At 38.1% G+C, this 23,513-nt stretch overlaps 1 protein-coding gene across 2 annotated transcripts in view; it reads right to left on the bottom strand.

Annotated features, from left to right (window-relative positions):
- Garem1 (GRB2 associated regulator of MAPK1 subtype 1) overlaps window positions 1–23,513 on the bottom strand; it is a 182,274-nt gene that overhangs the window by 104,224 nt on the left and 54,537 nt on the right. For both annotated transcript variants that reach the window (XM_076837081.2, XM_076837082.2), the window contains exon 2: window positions 13,889–14,029. In XM_076837081.2, coding sequence (XP_076693196.2) covers window positions 13,889–14,029 — 141 coding nt within the window. The remainder of the gene's footprint in view (window positions 1–13,888; window positions 14,030–23,513) is intronic.

Genomic DNA, 23,513 nt, shown 5'->3' with positions numbered 1-23,513 from the left:
TTCGACACTGTCAATTATTCTTCCACTCTCTGTATCCATCCACTGCCAGCATCTAGTAGGTATTCGATCATTCAGTTACTACCTGAATCACTCCACATACCGGAAGGGAGACTGCTTCAACATCCATGTTCCTATTTTCTAGGTTAGGTTCTCTTTGCAGTTGCCTGAACTTAAGAACAGAACAATACTGCTATTAAAATGCTGGGGGAGGGGGGAAATGCTGGGAAGAATAAAGAATTAGCAATATAAGAAAAACAATGATATGCTTTTGCAGGGGTTGGGGAGGTAGATCAAGGAAAGACCCAGATTATGACCTCATATGGATAGATGCTAAATTCTTAATTTCAGAGCATTTGAAGCACCATATGTCATGTAGCTGTGTATCTGATCTGTAGCAGGTAGACCTGGTTTTCTTTTAAATCTGTTTATTCTAGGCATTGATACATGTACTTTTCTTAAAACAAAGGATGAAGAAAAAGGATAGTTCTGTTAAATAAAGAAAGCTTTGCAACTGAAGGGATTGCTCTATTGTTGTTGCCTGGATATGCTGGCCATGACATGTAGGGCTGCTGTCAGACTTATGCAGTGTGTGAAGAAAGTAATGTGGACTCACGATCTATTGAATTTTTCTTTTTCCAGTCTGGGAAATGACTGGTTATATCCTAAAAGTCAACTCTTGACACTGATTTTTCAGACAATGTATCTGACAGTTTCTTTGAAAAAGTTAAAATTTGGCCAGGTGTGGTGGTACATGCCTGTCATCCCAGCAGCTCAGGAGGCTAAGGCAGGAGGATTACAAGGTCACAGCCAGCCTCAGCAACTCAGTGAGGCCTTAAGCAACTTGACAAGACCCTGTCTCAAAATAAAAAATAAAAAAGGGCTGGGGATGTGACTCAGTGGTTAAGAGTCCCTGGGTCCAATTCCCAGTAACACCCCCAAAAGTTAAGTTTTGATAATGTAGGGGAATATAACACTGATTACAATATAATAAAGAAAGTAACCTAGTTTTTCTATCTTGGCACCATTTAGGGCTGGACAATTCTTTGCAGTAGCAGTAGTCTGCAGCCTTGGTTTCTACCCACCAGACCACAGCAGCTGCCCTCCAGCTGTGACCACCAAGTATGTCTCTAGACATTACAGTTGTCCTTTGAGTGGGGAAGAGGGTGCAAACCTTCAACCTGGTTGAAAATAATGGCCTCCTTTAAACAGAAAACAATTATTTTTTTCTTAAATAAAGAAATAATAGTGAATCATGAGAAATTCCTTAACAGATGTTTTGAGCTTAACCAGTTGACCTACATTACACACATTTTCCTTCACAGAGAAATTTATCATCATATTGAAAATATATAACCATAATATTTCATGTGATTCATCACTGTCCTAGATTTTGACACAAAGAACAAATTCTAACTGGATGTAGGAAATACATAATTGTTAAACACAGGTAAAATTATCACGTCTTCATGGTATTTATCTTTTAGAACCTGAGGTTTGCATATACCATTATTTTTTTTCTATCTCCTGATCCTTTACTCCAAATACACTTTTCTAGAAAACTCCTAACTCTACGTTAAGAAGAGTATTTTTTTCCTGTCTAGAGTCTAGTATCTGAGATGATGAGAAACTTTTACTAGAAGGCCCCACGTGTCCCAAAAGATCACAATGAATTTTAAAAAGAAACCTAAATCTTTATCTTCTTATTCTATTATTTAGGAAGAACTTGAAAGGTTGCATTTTGTTGACAAAATTTATTCTAAGGGGAAAGGGTGCTGTAGCAACAAAGATATACGAGAAATAAATTAAAGCCATTGGGAAAAAGTATGTGCAAGCAAAGAGAGGACAGGAGAGGCGAGGAGAGGAGAGAGATCCATTTCCTTAAAAACTGGGCAAAAGCTTTTTAAAATTCTCAGATTTACCTCCCCTGTTTCCATACTCCTTTTATCTAGACATCAACTTTTAGCTCATCAGACCTCCACCAGCCCAGCTCTTCATGCTATTCCATCAGGTCGATTTCAACAACTTCTGAACCAGTTTTCCCACCAGCAGTCACCTGCTACCTTTGCCTCTTCTACTCCCAATGGATTTAACTCACATGTAGAACAGATTCTGTGAGTGCCTCCCCAGGCACAGAGGTCACAGCTCCCAGTAGTCTACTGGATTCAAATCCCTTGCCGTTTGCTGCATACTAGACTTCCAAACTTATCTCCTCAATGTTCCTCCCCTATCCATACCCATTTAAGAGATGCTCACTGTTTCCCATAAGCCAAAGCTTTGTTCAAGCTGGTAACATAGAAAATGCCTTGTCCTCCATGTCTGCCTAATGCCTTCAGGTCCCAGTCCCAGATAGCGGCCACTGCCCCTCCTTCAACAGTTCCACCCACGTGGCATCCAGTTGCACTTCCATGAAAGCAATCCCTATGACCCCCTATGGTCACTGTGAGATGTACAGTTACATCTGCCTGTTTCAAGCGAGTAAGAGACCAGACTTCCTAAGTGGTTCTCGGACATCTCTGGAAACCCACTAAAAAAAAAAAAAAAGAAAAGAAAAAAGTCCTTAAAAGACGCATCAATTTCTGTTGGGTCAGAATTATTTACTAAGCTCTTATGCTCAAGCCAGTGCAGGATGCTGATGGGATCGATCCTACTCACAATGCCCTTGAGGAGCCTTTAGTAATGGGAAAAAAATAAGAGCCAGACAACTTGTTCTAGACACAAGCGGTTACAGGGGTGCCGAAGGAGAAGGAAGGAGGAAGAGTATCTGTATGGCGTGGAAGATGGGGAAAATTTTCTGGAGGAAAGCGGTATTTGAGGAAAGACCTCACAATTGGGGAGTGACTACGACAAGAGAAACAACAGAGCAAGACAAAGAGAGCCTATGTGAGTGACAACCAGCCTGGACTGGCTGATTCCCCAGGGGCATCTGTTGGACTTCAGGGCCCAGCACTGTGATATGAGCGATCAAGAGCTTCTATCACCTGGGGAAAGTTCTGAAAGGTCTTGGCCAGTCATTAAATGAACAGAGGTACACTTGAGAAGAACAATCTGACAATCACATATCAAAGGACCTATGGGAGAACGGCAGGTCTGGAGCAGGTGAGAGAGCGGGGATTGGTTGAAAAGGAAGAGCAGCTAGTTTCAGGATCAAGGGAGCAAAATCAAGATTAGACACACAGTTACCTTGGGGGCAAGGAGGAAAGGGCCTGAGGGGGAAGGAGGACTGGTTTTCCCCACACATTTATGTCTAGTTTCATAAATGGAAAAAAGTTGGGACTATCAAATGTTGTAAAGGGCTGTAAGAAAATAAATAAATAAAAAAACTGCCACTGAGTATTAAAACCATATTATGGAATGTAAAAGGCACGACTGGAGAAATGGAATATTTCGAATGTCTATGTGCCCACTGCATTTCATTTACCTACAATGATTTTTAACATCTAGAAAATAAAAGCTCTGTGTTTATTTTGCTTGCCTCACATTCACTAACTGGCCTGACTCACGGTGAGGGGCAAATCCCACGATGTTCTGTCAGCCAGTTCTGACGAGCTGGAGTACTGTGTAATGTTCAGTTGAGAAAAACCAACATGGAAGCATTTGAATGATCTATCCTCTTGTCTCAAGTGGCAGAAGTTTGCACAATACACTTGGTTTTGCAGTTTTCCTGCTGGAGTCCACGAAACAACTACCCACATGGGTCAGAGTCTTACCAGAGACCCAGCATACAATGTTTCCTGGATAGTCAGTCAGAAAGGCAAGTGATTCTAATCCTAAGAAATGGAGTGGAGTGATTTCCAAAAGTTTTACTAGCATCAAATTCAATTTTGGAACACGTTGGTAAGTCTGTTTTCCGCAAAGAGAGAAAGCTCAAGGCAATTCTGAAAAAGCTAAAAGGGAACCTCTTGAAAGGTCACACTAATTTTTAGAGGTACAAATCCAATATGGAAACCAAATTATGAAGTGAGACAAATGTATTCCCACCCATGCTATAAACACTCCATTAACAGTGCGGTCACAGGCGGCTTTTTCAAACTTTCCGCCTGATGTTAATCACATTATCTCATAGGTTAAAATATACTTGAACTGGAGTTAGCCCTTTCCAGTACCAACTTTCCATTGAGTGCCTAAACAGAAGTAGAAAGGAAATACAAAATGGCAGCCTAGGAGTTTTGAACCTCAAATGCTATTTCTGATTTGGGCGAGAGTTTTTTTGGTTTTGTTTTTAGGTTTCTGGGATTTTTGTTTGTTTGTTTTTAATCTTTTTTTTTTTTTTGTATAGTCAGCATATGATTTGCAAGATGATGAGCAAAAACAGGCTGAAATGTGGAAATACCAACTGAGGAATTCTAAAATTTTTGTTAAAGTGATTTTTTACCAGTTTTTATAGGATAATCAAGAAAAGCCACTTGGTGTGACATGAAAGAACTTTCCAATGTATTTGTTCATAGTCCCTTTTTCCTCCTTATATCTCCCATAAAGCTCCTATTTTAAGAAGAAAATAAAGGGGAAAAAAAGTAGTTCCTTTCTTCCTAAGTTTTACATCTATCCACCAATCCCTCTCCCCCTTTAACACTTCAGGCACTAAATTGGGTCAACCCCTGGAAAACAGCCACAATCTCCATAGGACGCCACCAGCTAAGGTGGTTAAACAAAACCTGGAAAACAAAACCACTTATTCCTAAGTTCAACCTTTCACCGTACTATTTGATACTGGAACAAAATGACCCAGTGAAAGGGGAACTTTTATCCCTAGAAAAATCAGACTATATAATCCAAGGAGGGAAGCAGAGAGGTTTTGGTAAGAATATCACTTAAGAGTCCAAAATGCAATTAACTTTGTTGCTGGCTGCCATGTTACCAAGTCATTTTCTTATCCTTTACTAAAGTTTTCAAATGTAGAAAATCAGGGTAATGAACATCAACATCCCCTTAACCTAGTTTTAACAGTTTGCCAGATATCCATCTGTTTTTATCCTTACGTTTTTGCCAAAGTATTTTATAAATTTTAATCATATTTTACCCCTAAGTAATCCAGTACGTCTCCAAAAAATGAGAATATGTCCCACCATAACTATAAATGCCTGAATCACAACTAACAAAACCAAAATAATTCACTAATATCGTTTCATCTTGAATTATCATTCACATTCAAATTTCCTTGGGTTACAAGCAAAGAGAAGTGAGACTGGCTATACCAAAGTCATACCAAAGACTGATAACCTTCAACTCATTCTTGAAGCAAAGGTAGATATTTATATAATTTATACTGCCCTTCAGTTCACTGGAAGGGGCTCAGAAGCAAAGTCTATTTGAACTGCTCTTAATTCTGCTCCCATTTTTCCCCCAAGGAAGGCCATGGAAACTAAGAATTTTTTTTCCCCCTAAGCTGGGTCATAAAAACTAGAGCCCATTCTCTCCTGAGCCTGCCATAAATCCCAGAAATATTACTCTAACCTCCCTACCATGGCTCCACCTTTCTGTGAAGGAGCTGGCCATAAAGAAATTCTCTACTACGTCTGATAATGGCTCATGGGACTCTCATTCTAGAAGGATCCTGACCTCTACCTGGGAGGAAGGAACAACACACAGAAATATCATGGAAAGTCTGAACAGACCCAAGCCTTGCTGGTTTCCCCTCAGTCCATTACCCTTTGTGAAAGAGTTACACTCTTTGTGGAATCAGATTTCTACACGACTGTCCATCCTTAATCAAATCTAACATAAAAATGGACATTTTTCACTGGGTCTTTATTCTGAAGGCTTCCATGTCATGTAGGGCTTTGATAAAATAAACCTGCTATGCTTTTCTCTTGCTAACCTGGTTTTTCTTAGGAGTGCCAGCTGTGGCCCTTGTGAGTGGTATGGAAAGGGATCATACCTCTCCACCTGAAGAAACAGCAAATGCCTCTTGAGAAAAAAGTGGCAGAAACAATTTCCCTGACATCAAGCTATTATATTACTTAATTATTTTCTCTCTCTTTGCTCTTTAGAATCATTCCACTTAGCCTAGAAATATTCCTCAGGTTGCATTATTCTTTAAACATTAAATATTAAAAAGGTTTGTGTGTGGTAGCACACACCTGTAATCCCAGTGGCTCTGAAGGCTGAGGCAGGAGGATCACAAGTTCAAAGACAGTCTCAGCAATAGCGAGGCGCCAAGCAACTCCATGAGACTCTGTCTCTAAACTAAATACAAAAAAAGGTCTGGGGATGTGGCTCAGTGGTTGAATGAGTGAGTGAGTGAGAGAGAGAGAGAGAGAGAAAGAGAACATTAAAAGACTTTTATTCCTGTATCTTTTCTTGGCTTCCTTTTAATACAAAAATCTTAGAAAACAATTGATTCTTGCTTGCTGTCAAACTTCTCACTCATTTCTAGTCTCCTCCTATGATCTAATTTTCCTGTTTTATTCTGAGACTGCCCTGTTGAAGATAACCAGTTTCTTTAGTCTATATGTGAAAGACCCTTCCCCTGGCCTTTGTTCAACTCTGGGCCCAGCAGGCCCCTGTCCGTCAAGCTAGAAGCTCTCCTGGGAGCTCTTCCTGTCTTTTCCTTCTTCCTGGCAATTACTCAGAAATGGGAATAATTTTACCTCTATGGAAATGACGTGTATATGTTAAAGTCAAAACTTAATTGTTTACTTAAATTTTCCCTGGAGTTAGTGGGGAACTATATGTGAAAGGAAAGAAAACAAAAGGTTTACTCATATACTGGTTGATTCTAACAGACCTCTCTTCTCTAGGATGCATACACACCTTCCACATAGAAGGTGCCTTCTAGCACTTTCCAAGGCATGGTGGTGAGGGAAGCAGGCTACGGGCCCACATACCCTCAGTTTGAATCACACTTATTGGCCATATTATATGACAAGATACTTAACATCCCTCAATCTCAGTTTGTACTTCCCTGAAATGCAGATAATAATGAAATAAGCCTCGTGTTTTTGTTGTGAAAGACATATATGAAGAAATCAAGGTAAAGGCTGAGTTAACAAATGCCTAGGAAATAATAAGCACTACATATATTTTAATTATTAACGGTGACCTAAAGATTCAATCATGAAAAATGGTTACTCCTTGGATCTTTTAATATTTATTCATGGCAAAACTGGCTGGGATAAATGTTCCTTAGCATACCAAATTAGTTTTTTAGCACATTTCAAAAGAAAGTTCAGTTATTTTCCATCTTATCACAGAAGCTTTATCCCATGTAACAGAGAAAGTACACAAAGTGTTGTTCAACATTAGCAGTTACTTTTGTAAACTGATGATTCATGCTAATTAAACTTGCAACCCAGGAGAATAAAATTAGCTTGTTTCAACATTTCCTTTTGTTCAGTAATTACAATTCAAGGTTATGTTAGATACTGCGTTACTATAATTTTGCCCATGAGACAGACACTGCACATCCCACATTTTTAAAATCAGGCTCTGCCGATGTAAATCCAGGTGCTTGCTGAATAAGGACCTCGAAGGCGGCATAAGCATTTCTTACCAACCTTGCACACAAGTGTCACTTATTTCTGTACATATTTCTGCTCGGAGGGAAAGCATTGAGATCATTTTAGCTTGTTAGAGATTCACGGGATTTGCAGGAGGATGAGCATTTAAAAATAGAAGTCAAACGAGGCTGGAGTTTATCTCAGATGCTTACGTTCATGGAGCAATCCGTTCATCCATGATGACAGTGAACACTCCGTTGAATGATTCAAATTTTCATAAAGCTACTCAGTACTCTATTACTTTGAAAATTGGTGAACCACAAATGCAGAGATGCCTCATATTTGGATACCTTTAGCTTCCCAAAGTTATATCTTGGTAAGGTTTTCTTTGTTTTTTTATAAGAAGAGTGTGAGAGAAGAGTCCCTTATTCCAAACTCCTCATGTGCCAGCACAGTGTTGAGTCATTAGGGACCTGAAGTTTAGATTCCATTTAAAGAAAACAAAGATCAAATTCTGCACACCAAATATGTAGATCCTAGAAGAGGGTCACGTAAGTGAGACACATGCTTTCATGGTAAAACTTGGGTCTGCTTGACTGACTACTCTGAGGTGCAGAGACACAATGAACTTGATGAATAGATATGTGAAAGATAAAATGAAAACTTCACCTTTAAGAACTCTTGAGCTAGGGTTTGGAAAAAGTTTGTTTTTTTAGAGTAGGTATTTTTTGTTCAATGTGTCAGGGTAAAAGAGAGGGAAGGATGGGCATACAGGCTGAGCCAGCAGTGTCTGACGAAGTTCCAGGCAATTCTGAAGTTACATGTTTTGAGTGTGCAGAATGCAGAAAAAAAATCTGAATTTAATACCACACGTTTCTTAGGAAATCTTTGCCCTTCTGGTAGCAACGTGAAGTCAGAAAGTTAAGATAAAATTCATCTGCAGCGCCTTTTGAATAAAACTTGTGTGAAACAGGCAGCCTCTTTCCTCAACACTGAGCCAATTTCTCTCAGTGGTTTCTTCACTGTTAGGAAAAAATGTGGTGCTGACTGAACACATTTTATCTCTTTTATCAAATTGATTACTTGTTATATCAAAAAATCTTCCAGTTTTCCAAAATTAAAACTTTTTTTTTTTTTTTTTTTTTTTGCCAGAATGAGGAAAGTTTTTTTGTTCTTTGGTTCTAGGGATTGAACCCAGGGGTATTTTACCACTGAGCTTCATTCCTAGCCCTTTTCATTTTATTTTTGAGACAGGGTCTTGCTACATTGCTGAGGCTGGCCTCAAACTTATGCTTCTCCTGTCTCAGTCTCTCTAATTACTAGGATTCCAAAGTGTGTGCCACTGTGCCTAGCTAAAAAGAGGAAAGTATTTGTCAAAAGCACACCTCTAATCATCTCAGAATTTGGAATAAAGATTTTTATACTTCCATTTCAGAGTGTAGTTGTAACAGACTTCAAGTCACAGTTTTTCTCAAAGTTTTATGACGTTATTTCTTTTCACATGAGGAATTTCATGAAAGTCTTTGATGTGAACCATGGGTAAGGCACTTGAGTCATGATTTTTAAAAAGTGCTCAGTCTCACCACTTTCCAAGGTATATGTGAACACTACTGCTGTGTGTGGCTGCCCAGGCTGTGTACTGCCCAAGTCCACGGGACTCTATCTACAAAACCACAAAATGGGAAGCACTAACTGGAACAGAATGATGTTGCAGCCCTGACTCAAACAGTATACTGACTGAGAAGAATGCTTGTTACCCACACCAGAAGACAAGGGTATACCTAAAAAAGTCAGAGGGAGATAAAAATACTAGCTCATACCCCAGTGCACAAATCTGGGACAATATGGGCGCTAATATAAATTAGGAGAGTAATATGTTGTAATCCATCAAATAACACAGAATCTGTATGTCATGCTGATTACAACAGATAAGTAAGTAACAAATGGGAAGGAAAGAAATGCTTTTCCTTTCCATGGAAGAAGGCTAAGAAATAAGAAGGAATGATGCAGTAAATGTTCTGCCACCTTCAAGTAAAAACAAAATTAGATAGAAATCTTCAACAGAATTGCAGAATCAAGTTAGGGAGGAGGGGCTTCAAGTTTTAGAGAAGGAGCAAGGATACTTATAGGGTCTTGAAGTATCCTCTCTCAAACTCCCTAGTAATGCCAATTACACAGCCAAAGCCATCAGACAACAACTTAATCTAAGTGATAAAACTGACATCACCAATAAGGGGCACAAGGACATCCCTGGTGCTAAACTGTAATTCCTGAGAGAGACACATCACATATGTGGTAATCCAGCTCAAAATGCACAGCCTGAATCTTATCACAGGGAGAAGGGAGACCCAAGTGAGGGCTATTCTATAAAACAACTTGCCTGCACTCTTCAGAAAATGTCTACATCCCAACACACAAAGACAGCCGAGGAACGGCTCCAGATTAAAGTAGGCTAAAGAGACATGACAGTGAAATACGATACATGGTCCCAGGCTGGATGCTGGGCTGGAGGGGAAGATGCAAGAAGGGACACTGTTGGGACAACTGACAAAACTGGAATATGGACTGTAGATTAAAGTATTAAGTGTCCTGAATTTGCTAAGAGTTACATAAGAGGATACCCTTGCTCTGAGGAAATACGCAGTGAACTATTAGGGGATGTGTGCTGTCTACTCTCCAACAAAATACCGTGTGTGCATCCACCTGTGCATTGGAGAAGGAGAGAAAGAACGAACATGACCAAATGATGCTAAAATGGGCATAACAGGGTAAGTGACATAAAGTAGCACACTACTGCAAACTCAAAATGAGAGTTTTTAAACATCAAAGCAAAACAAAACAACAACAGAAAGAAAACAAACAAACAAACAACCACCAAAACAATTTTGAGGGATGTCATTGTTCAGCCGGCTTCGATGAAGGAAATTCAGCGTGTGATTAGTGATATAAGAGTTGGATCTTTAGAAACATTCTGTTAGTAGCATTATCATGATGGTCACCATTAACATTCAGGTAGCACATAAAAAGGACTAAGCACTCTGAAAAGGGTTTCACACGCATTATCTCTTTTATACTTTATAACCACTTTAGGAGCAGGGCTCTATAATTATCCCCACTTTACAGATGAGGAAAATAAAATTTAAAGAGATCTGTTAACTTGCCTAAAGTAAAACAGACAGTAAATGAGAGAACTGGGAATCAAACTATGCTGTTTGATTTTAAAGCTGGTGGGCTCTACTTTAATTATTAACTATTTATTAATTTCCCTCAAAGAATGAAAGATTAATCTTAACCTAGAAGAAATTTCTACACTTGATCTTAGCCAAAAGCTGGGAAGCAATCCTAGATGAAATTTCTGACAAATTAGTCAAATATGCATGGATAAAAGTAAGCTAGAGAGATATAAATGATATTTTTTGGTCTCCACAACATACTTTATGTTCTTTTTCTTCACAATAAGCACATGCTTCAAAACAAAATATATGCTACTACAAGCTGGACATGATGATGCATACCTGTAGTCCCGGATTCTCAGGAGGCTCAGAAAGGAGAATCCCTTGAGCCTAGGAGTTTGAGACCAGCCTGATCAAGAGAGCAAGACATCATCTCAGGAAAAACAAACAAACAAACAAAAACAGTGTTTAGTGCCCAGTGTGTGGAGTCACATAACTTCGGAAATGATCACATCCAGACTCATATAAGTCTCAATTTTACATTGTAATCAGAATGCAATGCCCTCTTGTTTACTGGTTAGCTAATAGTTGTTTTTATTTTTTAAAATAACTAATAAGTCACTAAATTTGTCTTTGTAAACTTTGCTAAAGGAACTTTCTTGGTGTTATCTCTAGATGTCATATCCCTAAACAAAATGATCACTCACCTATTTGCACCCCAAAACTTCTACGTAAGTGTCCTGCTGAAGCAATTCAGGCAGACAGCTCAGGAGCATCACTGACCATCCATTTTATTTTGCTTAATGGCAAATGACCTCATAAACCATTTGAATCTATTTCAAGTTTTTCTTTCTTTAATATGTTTTATCTGCTTTCATGTAAAGTGGTGTCATCCTAGTGTCCATATTTCATTTTAATCTTGGCACCTCAATTTCATTAAAAACAATATGTATCATTTGTAACAGGATGCCCAGTTTCCAAGTTATATTCATCATCATTTTCCTTAAAAACAGAGTAAACTGCTGAATGTACCATCTCTGTCTTTCCAGTGAAAACTGAATGGTTGTGAGTACAAAAACATACGTTCAAATACTATTATTACATTTGCAAATATTTTTAGGTGTTTGGAGATATCTTATTTATCATCTGCCACTGTGGATGTCCACCCCCAACTTTGGTTGCGTTTTTCAACCATGGGGAGCTTTTAAAATCCTTTAATTAGTTCCACACTTCAGACCTATTAAACCAGAACTTCTGGAGTTAGGACCCAGCAACCTGTCCTTTAAAACTCTCTAGGTGATTCCACATGTAGCCAAGTTTGGGATCCCTAGATCCAGCATCTACCTCCATCAAGAAGTGTATCACTTCTGTACCAATTCAAGGGATAGGCAAGAGTTTCTCAGAAATGCTTTAACTTGTTAAAGGCTCTATATAGTCCAACTGGTGAAAACTTGTGTACACAGGAAGAGGTAACTGAAGAGTGACCAAATATGCCCAATGAATGTGACATAGTGAGTACATCGGGAGACCACAGTGGGCAGTGGAGAGTCCCTGCACACTCCCAACCCAATGGCAGGCTCTGAGAAGCAGCAAGGCTGAGGGAGTCCACTCTAGTGGGGATAACGGTACAAATGGAAAAGTGTCTGAGGTATTCAGGAAACAGTGGGAGGTCTAATCTAGCCAGAAAGGAAGCTTCACTCTCCAGAGTAGAAAAGGCTGGAGAAGTAGCCTGGAACTCTGGGGAGAATTACCCAACAAGGCCAAGAATCTAATGCAGCAGGAAGTCTCCAGAGATCTAGGGAAGTGACCAAACCAAAGCAATCCTTTGGGAAGACTGATTTGGCAGAGCTATTCACAATGGTTTTGGGGGGAAGACTAAAATTATGCAGTCTGCTAATAAAAAGAATACAACAAATTACGTAAAATCATAGATATGGATGAAGCAATATAACCATTTACTTTTCTTTTTGGTTTTCTACAAAGAAATCAGAATTTGAGCTTGCTAAAAATAATGGGAAAATCACCTGGGAACCACAGGGAGAGAGAATGGGCAGCCTTGAGGGTTTGTCTCATTCTCTGCACCTAGGAAAACTGGTCCATTGTCCTGGCTCCTTTCTCCCAAGTGCAGTCTCTTCAGCACCTAAGTGTTTTTCTGTTTTCATGAAAGCTACTCATAGGACTAGGAGATATTCTAAAGGACCAAGATTAAGGCCAGAGAAATTCTCACTTTCTTATGATATTTTGAATAAGAAGGCTTAGTGAGTGGCTTAGTGATCCCTCAGTCATATTAGCAATTAAAGACTTCCATGAATTGAAAAGGGTACCAAAGCACCCATTCATAAAACATTTATATATTGAAAAAAAATTTACTATTGTTCTAGACAGTGGAGATTCTGCAAGATCCCTTTTCTAAATAGACAACTTCTTCAGCATTGTAGAGGTCAGTCCAAAAAAACGTCAGTCTAGGGTTATACAATTTATGCTCAATTGGTTAAAATGTTCTGCTACTGACATTTTTAAAAAACAAGCAATAACAGTGAAAAAAATTAAGATTCTTTATATAATGAACTATACTCACCAGAACAAAATATAAAGCAATACTAGGGTTTTTTTTTTTTTTTAAAAAAAACATTTATAAGCTACCACTATTGAGTTTATTCAAAACACTAAACATATCCCAAGCTCAGTGCTGGTTATAGAATGAGCTCAATAGAAATTAGTTAAAGGACATTGTTGAACTGAATGGAGTTCAAAGAGAGGTGAGAAGGCAGCTATCATCCCCACGGAATTGGAGCAGTGAGATCATCCCAGGGGCTGTGTTCTGAAAGCCTCCTTGAAAAGAAGGACACACCCACTCAGGTATCTGAACTTCCAAGCCAATACTTACAAACCGGGATCAGTGGCCACTTGTGCAATGGTACCTCCTGAAATCATGACGTCATAGTCATTCACAAAAGCAATGTTCAAGCTGCACAGAGTTATTCAGAGATAGGAGTGCTTGGAGCTCAGAGGGTAGCTTCACATCTTTATCTTAATTCCAAGGCTACAGAGAAGTAATTTGTGTTTGTAAAATTTTCGTCTTATAAATATCCAGCTGCATTAATTAGAGCTATCAATAACAAAATGCATCTGAACTTTCATTGATAGATAATCACATAAAAGTGCTCAATTTTTCATAAGAGTCCCATTTTCCCACTGTGAAGGAAAGGAAAAAAAAAATCAACTGTTCAAGTCCCCTTCTTCTCTTTGCCTTTTCTTGCCCTTTAAGAGGAATCTTACCTGCATAGTGTACCGGAATCTCTATCTTTGGCCCAATGACGTAATGGCCCTCCTCCAGGCTATGGGCAGTGATGGTGGTCCACTGCCGGCAAGAATGAATCAGAAGGTAATCATGCTCCCGCAGCCCTTCTATGCACTCTCCTGCAAAACACAATTTTATATAAGAAACTTAGAATTCACACCTGCTAACTCCATACTTGAGTTAAAATGTCACTAATGCAGACGTTAACAGCTCATCCCAAGATGAGACAAACTTTACCATTTGAGTTGGCTTAAAAAAAAAAAAAAAGCATTCCATACCAAGTTGAAAATTTCACATAGGGATTCCATAAAAATCTTTCCCACCTATTTGGCAAAGTGATATTCAAATGGTTCATTAGATCTAAATGACTATATCTCAATGATAATAAACATTGTTAAATTGCCTGCAATACTCTGGCACTATTTAGATGCATTTATATTGTTTCATGTAATAAAACAACTTTATGAAGTAAGTACTGCTCCTTTTTAATAGGTGAGAAAAATCAAGGGTCAGAACATTAGGTAACACGTCTAAACTCAGATTTAATCAGAAAAAAAAGCCAGATGATTTAAAAACTTATGCTCTTAATCACTATAATAAAGCTATCAGAAATGAACTTACACCTCTGTTGAAAGAGTACTTGAAGTGAAATGCCTATATTTCCTTTTAAATTTTATATGTTTGCCAGTTCTCTCTGGCCTTCTACCAAACCTCCCAATCAATTAAGCATAATGAAGCATTATAGCACAAAAACAAAATTATTTTTCATCTTAATATTTTCTGAAGTACCTTTTTAGCCTTTGAACTGAGGGCAAACTATGGCAAAAGAGAAATCTATTCCATGAAACATTAAAAAAAATGCTTTTCAGATGGAGACATAATCCACCCCATTAAATCTGGGTTGGTTCTTTTAAATGTGTAATGAAAATATCTGAAAAGGCTAATTCCTTTACACAGAAAATAGCCTTTCTTATATTTTATATTAACTTTATTATAACAATTAACAGTTATTAGTGATATAAGTGTGTTTTGAAGTGGCATCTGCAGATCTCTCTAAAATTAGAAGACTCAGTACTTTTCAAATCAATAGAAAGGACAGTAATGATCAACTTGGTTATCTCAACCATAAACCATCTCATTTGTTTCCAAACCAATAATGCAATGATCCTTACAACAGTCTTAATGCAGGAGGGCTATATCTTTGCAGTAGAAAATAACAGAGTTAAAAGCTTTATTTTGGAGGACGGGCCACAAACTGGAGGCAGCAGTACATTAGCAGGTGGGGAAGGATCTAACTCATCAGGGGGCAGTTTCCAAACCAGACTCTTTGCCCTTCAAGCTTTGGGGGGGACCAGGTTTTTTCATAAATTCATCCTTGGGGGCCACTGGTTTTCAGAAGCCCTCTGCAAACCTCAAGCATGTTATGGCAGCAAAGCAGCAAGGTAAGATCTAGAACCCCTGCTCCAAAGGAAAGGTCCAGCAGCCCAGGAGGGGCACACACGCAATTGGCAGAGGCGTTAGGAGCATGAAATTTGGAGTTCAGAAGACCTGTTAGTGCTATCAATGCTGTGCCACCCACCACTGTGCAGGACCCTTCTTCTTTTCATCTATAAGATGGGGGTAGCCCTCTTCTGCTTCACAGAATGGCTCTGAAAATATACAGTGACAGACAAATGGAAAATGTGTCGCAACATGTCTGGCGAACTAGCAAAGATCAAGAAACGTCAGCTATTAACTTCACTGCATGTGTTTTTCTTTTTTTCCCCCTTAAAATTTAATCCTCATGTAAACAATGTAATTTAGGTTGTGTGATCCTCTAACAGGAAATTACCTTCAGAGCAGTTAAGCAACTTTCTCAGAGCAGCAGAGCTAGTAAAGAGCAGAAACTAACATGAAGGTCTTACTACATTGCTCCCTGATCTTCCAACACCACACTGTCCTTTACATTGAAAACCACTGACAATAACCCAAGAAATAGGGGGAAGCTGACCTTCAGCTTCAAAGTTTTACTTATTCACTCAACCAGTACGACAAGCAGGGTTCTGAGCACCAGGGATATATCTGTGAACAAAATGAAGCACCAGTTATCTCCCAACAGGGAGGAGACAGCCAATGCCCAAGGACGAAAATGAATAACTACGTTACAAATTAATCAGAAGCTGGGGGAAAAGGTGAAGGGTGAGAGGCTCACACATGCATAAGAAGGGGCAGTTGGAATGTTTGTTATTTTAAAATAGTCCCTTTTCATTGACCCAGCAAACATCTGTTGAGACTCCTCTATGAACAGACAATGGCGGGGTGTACAAAAAAATAACGGAGACGTGGCTCTTGCATCCAAGAATTCCACATTCTCATGGGTGAGATGTGTTCCTGTTAGGCAGGGTGTGACCTAGGCAATGCAAGAGGGACAGAGTCTACCGTGCAGACAGGACTTCAGCAGAGGAGGTGAAGGAAGATGTTCAGGGGAAAATACAGCATTTGGGCTGCTGCTTCTTTGACGAATGAGCTGGGCTTAGATGAGAGGAGACGATGGGGAGCCATTGAAGGAAAAGGGAATGACCCAATCTCTGCTTAAGAAAATTAATCTGGTGGTATTATAAAAGATGGATGGGAGTGGGGGAGAAACCAGAGCCATGGGACAGATGCAGGAAACTCAGGGATAGCACACACAGCCATTCTGGGAAAAGAGAAAAATGTCATTTTCTGCAACTAAATTGTTATATCATAAAAACTGTTTTAATTTTATTCCACAGTGGGCTCTAAAGAGGCAGCCAAGAAACGACTGCAGTCAAGTTAATCAAAATGAAAATTTAATGTTAAATCCTACTGCTTGCTGTGGTAAACACTCCAGCAAGAGGATTCAGAATGTCTTTCAAAGCCATAAAGTAGTAAGAAACCAATGCCTATCTGAGCTTATGTCTTTTTTTGTTTGTTTGTTTTGTTTTTGTTTTTTTAAACAACTGAACTATGTACCTGCTTTGGGCAAAATAAGTTTCACCAAAATTGTCCAGACACAAATTAATAAGTTAAAATATCCTAGGGTGGGCCATTAATAGAGACGCTACATTAAATGAATTCACAAAGTAAAAAACATTTTGTGATATAATTATCCTGTCGCTTAACTACTATGTATAACGTACTAAGATTTATATATTTAGCTCAATGATGGAGTAACAAGAAGCCTAAAAGAACTGTGTGTCAAATTCCAAAATATGTAAACACAAAACTGAAATTTCCCCACATTTAGCATACTTCTGGGATGTATTTTATTTGCTTGGTTTGACCTTGTAGCCCTAAACAGTAAATCATACATACCTCTTAAAATAATTATTGATGCAAGGGTAACTTTCAAAGTCTGCTTTAAAAAAAAAAAGTTTAAATTTCAAAATCCAAAATAAGTCTTTATAAGCTAGACAGGCTAAATGGGCCATGGATATCTCCCTTCTGTCTTTTGGCTTCTGGGCCAATATCTCCACCTGAGTCACCTTTCCTTCCCTTGTTACCATTTCTGTGTTTCCCCTTAACATCAATCACAACAGTAGCTAAGGCTCCACCCTTGGCCTATTCCCTGTCTCTCCCCTTTACAATCTTTTTTTAAAAAAATTTTATTGATGCATTATAATTACACATAATAGTGGGATCTGCTGTTACATATTTGTACTTGCCTACAATATATTTAATATATTTAATATTTAATATTGTTCTCCTTTACAATCTTATACATTTCTCAAGGGTTCACTTCGGTATAAATGACTCCCCAATCCACACTAGCAGTTGCTAATTTCTATCCTGAGTGCCTATTCTGGACTTTGTTTTCTACACATTTCAACAGATGTCTTCCTGCCACTCATTATTAGGCAGCATACATTAGTTCAACACACAATTATTGAGGACCAACTGTGTTCTAGGACCAGGTGATTAGTAAAACTAGCAACTGCGCTCACAAAGCCGGCCTCTTGGATTTTCTATCTTGATTTTTTCATTTTTCTAATGTATTTAAATATTGCTACAGATATATCTTTTAAAAATACAGTATCCTATTCTGCTCATATACCATCAATAGTGCCCATTCATTTCTTGAACCAATACTCCAGGTCCCATGATTTAGTTTCAAAAGGTCCACTATCTCACATCCCTACCCTTACAGTAGAGCCCAAAGGGACAACTCTTTGTATATTTGCTGCAGTCTCATGTAACTGGGTCCTCTCCTCACTTTTGTCCCTTGCCTGGGCCTTCCTCTACCCTCCAACCTCCATTTACCCAGCAACTTAACCCGAGTCACTCTCACAGACCACCTCCAATGCCACCTTCATGAATGTCTTCCTCATCCTAATCCTAATTGTGTTCATTTAAACAGCACTGATTTTGTTTCTTTGCTTATATGTTATAAATTGAATTTGTAAATTTGTTTTAGAGCTATGAGTATGAGAAACTTAGATAAATTTTTAATGTATACACCTGTCGATGTATATACATTAAAAATTTATATTTTTAATGTATTTTAAAATTTCATATGTAAATAAAATTATAATTAAAATAACTGAGAATTAGGAATTGTAAGCATTTTTTTCTGTTCTTTAAAAATTGTTGGATATAGCCATCAAGTTTAAGAAACATGGATGTAGGAACAAAGACATTTAAGACCATAAATGCTGTTAGATGGGATCTCTAGACCCATCCATCTTAGTGTCCACAGCAATATAACAGAGCAGCCTTGCTCAGTGCCTTAGGTCTTCTTTTTTTTTTTTTTTTTTTTTTTTTTTTTTTTTTTTAGGGGGGAGTACTCTTTAAATATTCTAATATAATGTTATGTTTATCTGGACTATCCTAGTGTTGAATTTTTGTTTTTTTATAGTGCTTATAACTATTTTGGCTTTGTTCACCATTACAGTTAAGCGTCTGTGAATTCTGCATAGACTACAGAGTTTTATGTATGAATTACCTAGGATGGCTTCGAATCAGTTGAAGTAGTTATATAACACTTGTCACAGTAGGATCCAAGTTTCTATTAAGTGTTTAAAAACATTTTTAAAATAAAGATGCACTACAGATTAAATATCCCTATTCCAAAACATAGAAATGACCCAAAACCCCCCAAAATTTTGAGTGCCAACATGATGCCACCATGGAAAATTCCACACTTGACCTCATGTAAGAGTTGCAGTTAAAGTGCAATTGCCCTAAAAATAGTGTATAATGGAAACCTTCAGGCCATGTGTATGTATAAAGTGTTTATGAAGTATAAATGAATTGGGCTTAGACTTGGATTCTATCCCCAAGATGTAATTGCAAACATTCCAATATTTTTAAAAATCTGAAATTCCAAAACACTTTTGGTCATAAACATTTCAGATAAGGGATGGTCCATCTGTGTAAGCATATTCAGATGACTAAATTCATGTTGTTATTAAACCCATTAACACACTAATGACCAGTTTTCTTTTTGATTTTCCAGTATTTTAATGATAAATGCTTTATGTATATGTAACTCAAATTTAACCATTTCTAGTCATTATTTGCCTATTTCTTTTATTACAGCTTTATAGTTATACATAGTAGTTGAGTTCACCCCCTTGAAACTATCAGTGTTTCCTTGACCTTACAATCCCTTTCATGTAGAAAGGAAATCAATTGGGGTCAGTTAAATGCTCCAACCACTGGGTTTCTCTTGCATCTTAAACATTTTGAAAACTACCTTCAATGGCAGGGACAGATCCCCAAACGAGTTTCCTCTTCTTTCCAGGCATGCAGTGGACCACAGTGCCTAACTGCCTTTGCAATTACTATTGGCAAGTCAATGAGTTCTATTCAGTGGTGTATGAGCACAAATGACATTTCCCACTTCTTGTCCTTACCCATAAAGCAGCTCATAAGCTATCCTTTATGCATTGCTAAATATTGCTACATACTGATTCCCCGGAACACCTTGGAACAAACTAAAGAGCACAGTTGCCAGCAGTCTGGGTTCCTTAATGATATTTGGTGGACCAATGCACCAACTCTGCCCTGATGACATACTGAACTATATGTAAGGGGTACCCTCCACTGTGTACTATGCCAGGGACACGCTGCAGCCTTCCTTTCTAATTCCAGTAGTTGGCCTACCTGAACTAACACTTCCACACACATAACCTTCAGCACCAGCAAAGTCTCCTAATTATAATGATCAAAAGCTTTTGTTATAGACAGTATTCTAAATAGTCTTCATAAATACAAACTTTCCTCCACTTTGCAAAAGTAGCATATGTTTTGCATTTCATTCTATAAAGTGAGGGATATGAATTAAATGCTATTTAATTAACATCCTCAAACACTGTCAACTTCTGAGGTCCTTAGATGGTTATGCTGTCTCTCAGACAAATAAGAAAAGAATGCAGCGTTGTGATAATATTTCTCTGTTCCCAAAGGACTAAAATCTGAGATCCTTGATACTACAAAAAGACATACGGGAAGAGGAGGTGAAAGGTGAGGCTGTGGCAACCTGTTTTGGAACAGTGGAAGAATGATCACAAAATCAGAATACTAACACACTGTCTACCTCGAAAAGGTGGGAGGGTACTCCAAAGAGGAAGTAAGAGAAGAGGAAGAGAATCCTGAAAGAAAACAACAAACTGGCAACTAACTACTAAGAGGGAGAAATTATAAAGTGATCAGGAAGGATGGGGGTACGGTAAATCACTGAAGCACAGGTAATAATTTGAAATCAATGGGAAATGAAGAAACCAAAGCTCTAGGAACAAAAGAATAAACTGCTTTTAGCCTAATGGTTGAGGTATTATAAGAATGTGTAGGACTGAAAAAGAGGGAAAAGATATGGATATCAATCAAACACGTGTGCTGTTCATCCACAGTGAATTGATAACAGCTTCCCCCAAGTCATTAAATCAGAAAAAAAAAAATTGGAGCTTTGAGGACAGGTAGCATGAATGTAAAAAATAAAATTAGTGTCCCCCAGCCACATCAATGTTTATTGCACAATTCACAATAGCTAAACTGTGGAACCAACCGAGATGCCCTTCAATAGATGAATGGATAGAAAAAAAATGTGGCATATATACACAATGGAATAAACTCAGCAATAAAAGAGAATAAAATCATGGCATTTGCAGGTAAGTGGATGGAATTAGAGAAGATAATGCTAAGTAAAGTTATCTAATCCCCAAAAAACAAATGCCAAATGTTTTCTTTGATATAAGGAGGGTGATTCATAGTGGGAATAGGGAGAGGGAGCATGGAAGGAATAGACAAACTCTAGATAGGGCAGAGGGGTTGGAGGGGAAAGGAGAGCGCATGGGGTAAATTAATGATGGTGTAATGTGATGATCATTATTATCCAAAGTACAGGTATGAAGACACGAATTGGTGTGAATATACTGTGTATACTACCAGAGATATGAAAATTGTATTCTATATATAATAAGAATTATAATACATTCTTCTGTCATATATAAATAAAAAATAATTACATAAAAAATAAAATTAGTGTCCCAAATCTGGGCAGATACGATGAATAATTTTAGCTTCCTAAAAGTCACCAATAAAATTCCACTATCCAAATGATCCTCCAAGGATGTGCACGCACCTGCGTTTCTACACTCATTCAGTCCAACAGTGCAGCCATTGCTAGGCAATGTCATTCTGTGAATCTATCCTGTGGCACAGAAAGGAAAAATGGTATCAACTACCATCAACCATGGTACCTCTGAGGTTAGTGGTTGTCCTGTTTCAATCACTTCCAGAAATGAGAACATATGTGATTATCTTAGCCCTGAGTAAGACAGTCCTGAACCTGGGCTGCATGCTCACTGTAATCATCCAGAGACTCCAAGGGCAGGTCCTCAGATGAGTCAATGAAATCAGAATTAGTGGGGGGTGTGACCCAGGAATCTGCATGTTCTAAAATTTCATTGGTATCTCAAAGCTCAACCAGTGTTCAAGGCAAGGGACCTGGAAACATATCTGCGTGACTCTGTTCTTGTACCTGTTTTGAGAAAGGTGAGAGATGATACAGATCAGGTGCTTGAAAGTATGAGCCACACAGTAAGCTCTCCAGAAGTGTTATTCCTATGACTGTCAAATACCTCAGGTCCTAACATTCTCAGGCAGCTGAATTTGTATCATTTATCGTCATCTTTAGGTAATTTTAAATTATCATGTGTTATTTGACATTTTATGCACATATACAATGATTCTCCAATTAGACTTTAGCATTCAAGGGAGTCAAACACTTTCTTTTTCCTCCTTCCAAACTAGGATCATTCACCTACCTGGTATCAATACACCACTGATGCTGATAACTGGGCATGGTCATTTTCTCACTGTTCAGGTCAGTCCCACATAATCATGGTTAAACCACCAGAAGAAATTAAAGTCTCACTTAAGTCCACGAACACTATGTAGGTGTTTTTAGGATTTTTAAATCATCTTTCTTTAAATTAAATTATTTATTTATTCTAATTTGTTATATGCGATGGCAGAATGCAATTCATTTCATATTAAATATAGAGAGCATAAGTTTTCAAGTCACTGATTGTACACAAAGTATTTTCACACTATTTGTATCTTCATACAGGTGCTTAGGGTAATGATGCCTAACTCATTCCACCATCATTTCTACCCCTTTCCCCCCTCTCTTCCCCTCCCTTCCTTTTGCTCTATCTAAAGTTCCTCCATCCTCCCATGCCCCCCATCATTGCCATTATGAGTCAGCATCCTCATATCAAAGAAAACATTTGGCCTTTGGTTTTTTGGGATTGGCTTACTTCACTTGGCATTATATTCTCCAACTCCACCCATTTACCTGCAAATGCCATGATTTTATTCTCTTTTAATGCTAAATAATGTTCCATTGTGTATATATACCAAAGTTTCCCTATCTATTTATCTACTGAAGGGCATCTAGGTTGGTTCCACAATTTAGCTATTGTGAATTATGCTGCTATAAACACTGATGTAGCTGTGTCCCTGTAGTATGCTGTTTTTAAGTCCTTTGGGTATATACTGAGGAGTGGGATAGCCAGATCAAATGGTGGTTCCATTCCAAGTTTTCCAAGAAATCTCTATACTGCTTTCCAGATTGGCTGCACCAATTTGCAGTCCCACCAGCAATGTATGAGTGTGCCTTGTTCCCCACACCCTCGCCAACACTTATGGTTGTTTGTATTCTTGATAGCTGTCATTCTGACTGGAGTGAGATGAAATTTTAAGAGTAGTTTTTATTTGCATTTCTCTAATTGCTAGAGATGTTGAACATTTTTTCATGTTTATTGATCTATTGTATATCCTCTTCTGAGAAGTGTCTGTTCAGTTTCTTGGCTCATTTATTGATTGGCTTATTTGTTTTTTCGGTTTTAAGGTTTTGGGGTGCTTTATATATCCTAGAGATTAGTGCTCTATCTGATGTCCTAGTGGGAAAGATTTGCTCCCATTCTGTAGACTCTCTATTCACTTCACTGATGGTTAATTATTTTGAAAATTTGTACTCCAATAAAATAGAAAATATCAAAGGCATCAACAAATTTCTAGAGGCATGTGATATGCCCAAACTAAATCAGGATGATATACATGATTTAAACAGATCGATTTCAAGCAAGGAAATAGAGA

Source organism: Callospermophilus lateralis, chromosome 17 (genome assembly GCF_048772815.1).
Source record: "Callospermophilus lateralis isolate mCalLat2 chromosome 17, mCalLat2.hap1, whole genome shotgun sequence".
Taxonomy (NCBI): domain Eukaryota; kingdom Metazoa; phylum Chordata; class Mammalia; order Rodentia; family Sciuridae; genus Callospermophilus; species Callospermophilus lateralis.
This window is presented reverse-complemented; position numbering and strand designations above follow the sequence as displayed.